The 4,698-nt window shown below is 39.3% G+C and overlaps 1 protein-coding gene across 1 annotated transcript; it reads left to right on the top strand.

Moving 5' to 3' along the window:
- Window positions 1-231: 231 nt before the first annotated feature.
- Window positions 232-756, top strand: LOC147416760 (uncharacterized). The gene has a single exon (XM_086508079.1). The coding sequence runs from the start codon at window positions 232-234 to the stop codon at window positions 754-756; it is 525 nt and encodes a 174-aa protein (XP_086364205.1).
- The last annotated feature ends 3,942 nt before the right edge of the window (window positions 757-4,698 follow it).

Raw genomic sequence — 4,698 nt, forward strand, 5'->3', positions numbered from 1 at the left:
GTTATTTCCAAGCCAACTTATCGCACAGGGAGCACCTTCACACATCCTTCAAAAGAAAGGGAATGTGCTCATGTGTTCTGGGAGGTTAAAGAGGGGGAAGTGAATAGGGAGGTGAAGTGGAATTGTGCCACTGTAGCTAAAATTCGCTCTCTGCATGCTTTTCGTGGTCACAACCCTGGGGATCCAACTGCCCTTGCAACAAGAGCCTTGCCATGCTTCTGTGATGCATGCATGCAAGGAAGATGGAATCGCTGCATCAATAAAGCTCACGTGCAGCCTTGGGATTATCATACTCTACTGCCATTACCTGATGAGGCTGTGTCAGATTCTGAGCCAACAAATGAAGCAGCCGCCTACGATGACTTCACGTACGAAGGTCATCATAATGTGTTGAGTAGCGCTCTATGTGTTGGCGACACATTTGATGTAAATCCAGATGCTTCAACCAACGTCAAGGATGTGGATTTCTACCTGGTCAAGTGTGTTGCAGCAAAGGAGAAGGTGGAGAAGGGGTACCTCAATGAGTGGGGCAATGCAATTGAGAGAGGCTCATATGTTGTGCAAGGTCTATATTACAAGCAATTGGATGCATACACCTTCAAGCTAGACCACAAGCAGCCCATCATCCACGTACTTTCACATCTGGTACGATGTATCAAAATACCCATGGAACACATCCCAAGGAGATGGCAGGTGTACACAATCAACCCAAAAAGCTATGAAGAAATCTATAATAGCATGCCCTTCAGCTTTTAATTTGTAATCACTGCATCTTCAATATACTTCTTGCTCGGAGATAATGCAGTTTTATCAAAAACTTGGGTATCTTTTGTCTCTTGTGTGCTTTGTGTATACATGGCTTTGGTGTCTATCATAGAGGGGTCTCAGTTTAAGAGAGATCATTTGTACAACCTGTCTCATTAAACCTAGAGAATCTAAGCTCATCAAGAAAATGTAGAACTCTAGAGAGGTGATCAAACAAGCTCAAAGTCTGCCTCCTTTCGTGTCTTACAATTATGCTTTTTAGAGCAGGACTCCATATGGTTTGGCAGGTATCCCACATATATAAATGGAAACTGTAAAAGAAGGCACGCCCAGCTTATAAGAAAGGCATCAGGGTTTGGAAAGATGTGTACAAAGAAGACCAGTGGTTTGCATAGGATGATAATAAGAAGGAATGCGAATTGTGTTTTGTGGGTGTGCTAGTTAGCATAAATGGTATGCTAATTAGCATACTGTTTATGCTAGTTAGCATAGACAATGTGCTAATTAGCATACCTTTTGCTGGTTTTTAAGGAGAAGAGATGGCAGATTCCTGTATACTGTGTATTCTAATGCCAATTAGCATACTGTTTATGTTGATTAGCATAAACTTATATACGCTAGTTAGCATAGATAGTATGCTAATTAGCATAACTTTGTTGGTTTTTAAGGAGAAGAGATGGCAGCTTTTTGTATACTGTGTATGCTGATTAGTATAGTATGCTGTGAGTGGAATGCTAATTAGCATACCGTCTATGCCAACTGGCATAAACAGTATTCTAAGTAGCATACCCTTGCTGGTTTAGGGGAGAAGAGATGGAAGCTTTCAGTTCACTGTGTATTCAAATTAGCATACTATTTATGCCGGTTGGCATAAACAATATGTTTATTAGCATATCTTTGCTGGTTTTAAGGAGAAGAGATGACAGTTTTCAGTATACTGTGTGTTCTTATTGGCATACTATGTTGTGAGTGAAAGTTAGCACAAACAAAAATGCACAGTATCCTAATTGCTAATAAGCATATCTTTGTTGGTTTCAAGGAGAAGAGATGAAAGGTCTCTGCATCTTGTGTATGCTAATTAACATATTGTTTATTCTAGTTGGCATTCTGTGGGTATGCTAATTAGCATAGTTAATTGGCATAAATAGTATGCTAATTAGCATAGTTTTTCTGATTTCCAGGAGAAGGGATGGTAGCTTTGTTTATATTGTGTATGCTAATTAGCATACTATACTGAGTGGAAGTTAGCACAAACAAAATGTACAGTATGCCGATTGAAGGTATGCTATTAGCATACTGTCTATGCCAGTAGGCATAGACAGTATGCTAATTATCATACCTTTGTTGGTTTTAAGGAGAAGAGATAACAGCTCTCTGTATACTGTGTATGCTAATAATCATACCATGTATGTTAATTAGCATATTGTATGATGGTTTCAAGAAGGGATGGCAGCTTTCTATATACTGTGTATGCTAATTAGCATACTATGCTGTGAGTGAAGTTAGCAAAAACAAAATTCCACGGTATACTAATTAAAGGAATGCTAATTAGCATACCATGTATGCTAATTAGCATATTGTTTATGCAATTGGCATAGAGAGTATGCTAATTAGCATACCATGTATGCTAATTAGTATATTGTTTATGCCAATTGGCATAGAGAGTATGGTAATTAGCATACCATTGCTGGTTTCAAGGAGAAAACATGGCAGCTTTCCTGTATACTGTATATGCTAATTAGCATACTATGGTATGATGTGAGTGGAAGTTAGCACAAACAAAAATGTGCAGTATGCTAATTAGAATGTATTCTAATTAGCTACTGTGGGTATGCTAATTAGCATACCTTTGCTGATTTTCCAACAATAATGTATACAAATTCAATGTTTACAAGACAAAAAAGAATGCCAACAGTACACATAGTATTGTCTTCAAAAAAAGAATAGTACAGGATCTGATCATTACTATTTGAAGTGAATGTCGAAATAGTTACAAACATTCAAAAGTCAATTTATAAATTTTCCTCATAATGTTACAAAATTGCAAAGAGCCTCCTACTCTGGATAAGATCGTGGTTTAGCGTGCTTTTACACTCGCTTTTACCCAGTGTCAGTTTGCTTCTTTGTTTGCTGAGCTTTTGGGTCTTGCTCTCTTTCTTCTTCTTGCTGAGCTTTTGGTTCTCAAATCTCTTTCTTCTTCTTCTTGCTGCTACTTCTCTAATTTTCCCCTCTGTAGCCTCTCTCTCTTATGTCTTTCATCTTCTTCATCAGCCTCCCTTTGTCTCCTATGCAAGGCTTCCTTACGCTGAACCTCATTGCACTTTTGCATTTCTGATTCCAGCTTCCTAATCACTTCTTGTGAAAACAAATCGGGGGCAGTATCAAACGCATTTTCAGTTGTATACGCTGCACGATCCTCTGATTGTAGCCATAGGAACAACCAGCTGCTCAAAGTATCTATCAAAAAGTTTTGTCGTTGTTCTTTGGTCTGGTCCTCTATCTTAGGAGTAACAAGCCAACTCCCTTCAGGGTTCTGGCACACTTTGTACTATATCTGCCAAGGCTGGCCACTATAATGATTTTACGAAAAAACACCTCTCAGCTTATCCCACCGCTCTTTGAATATTGTTTCTAATATTGCATTCACTTTAGGTTCCATGTTGGTGCCCATATATACACATGGAAAAATCAGAGGCACCAATCCAAAAATTTGTGGCTCTCTCTGTGACAAATACATACCTCCTATCTTGCACATTGTACTTTATCATTTCCCCTACATGTTTAGGGGGAATGTCACCGTGCATTGGCTCTACAACTTGAACAAGCAAGCCATTTAAATCAAGAACCAAAGTGCAGCCCTCGTCTAGCAACGGCTTTGGCATGCATATTGGGTCTGGCAGTGCATACCACTCAGCAAAAATAACTTCCCCCGAGGGATGAACATAAAAGTACTCAACCATTTTCGTTAAGCGTTTAAGATAGCTAGCCAGGCGCTTCTCAATCTCAGATTTTTCTTTTTGTAGCTGTCTAGCCTTGGCAATATGCCGCTTTCATATGGTTTTGCATGCAATCAAATAATTCAAATCATGCAGGGCAAACTAACTGCAGTTTCTCTTGCCCTGTGACACAGAAATGGTATCGCATAAATACATCATAAAGGACAAGAAAAAAATAATGAACTGTTGTAGCACACTTTGTTTCTAATTGGGAAACTCTCTATGCTAGTTAGCATGCATAGTTTGTTAACTAGCATAGAAGGTATGCTTATTAGCATACACAGTATGCTAACTAGCATACAAAAAATGTAAACTAGTATTCACAATATGTTAGCTAGGATAACTAGCTGTGCTAACTAGCATACACAGTATGCTTACCACCATGACAATGCATGCTAGCTATATCTCATAGTATGCTAACTAGCATAACTAGGTTTGCCATCTACCATACACAATATGCTAGCCACCATACCAACTAAGCTAACTAGCATACCTCTGTGCTAACTAGCATACACAGGGCTAGTGTAGGAATCAAGGCTGGATAACTGTTCCTTAACATTATCTTACCAGATCTCTGTGTGATTGGAGGTCCTTGCCCTGTGACCTTGCCACACCATTCAACTGGTATCCTCTATTGGAAGATGGAAGCTCTACATTCGGTCCCCAAGGAGCATGCAACAACAAAGAAGATTAGGTAAAAAGGTATGCTCACATGGAATTTTGACCATTGCACTGATTTCATGTACATCTAGTGGCAAACCACAACCATTACACTCATTTCTTGTTGTCCCATCGTGTACCCCTCTACACTCAATAAAAGTGTCCATAGCTATCTTGCATAGGGCAGTGGGGATGAAGGAGCCTTGTATCATCCTACTTATCTGCATGAGCAGTTGCAATTGACTATCACAGGCGTGCACTTTCGCTTCATGCACCC

Source organism: Adiantum capillus-veneris, unplaced genomic scaffold, assembly GCF_014529385.1.
Source record: "Adiantum capillus-veneris isolate H3 unplaced genomic scaffold, ASM1452938v2 Hic_scaffold_496, whole genome shotgun sequence".
In the NCBI taxonomy this organism is placed as follows: Eukaryota; Viridiplantae; Streptophyta; class Polypodiopsida; order Polypodiales; family Pteridaceae; genus Adiantum; species Adiantum capillus-veneris.

Bases quoted from the DNA above. Each gene is read 5' to 3' on its own strand.
- LOC147416760 (XM_086508079.1), top strand. From the start codon at position 232: ATGCAAGGAAGATGGAATCGCTGCATCAATAAAGCTCACGTGCAGCCT.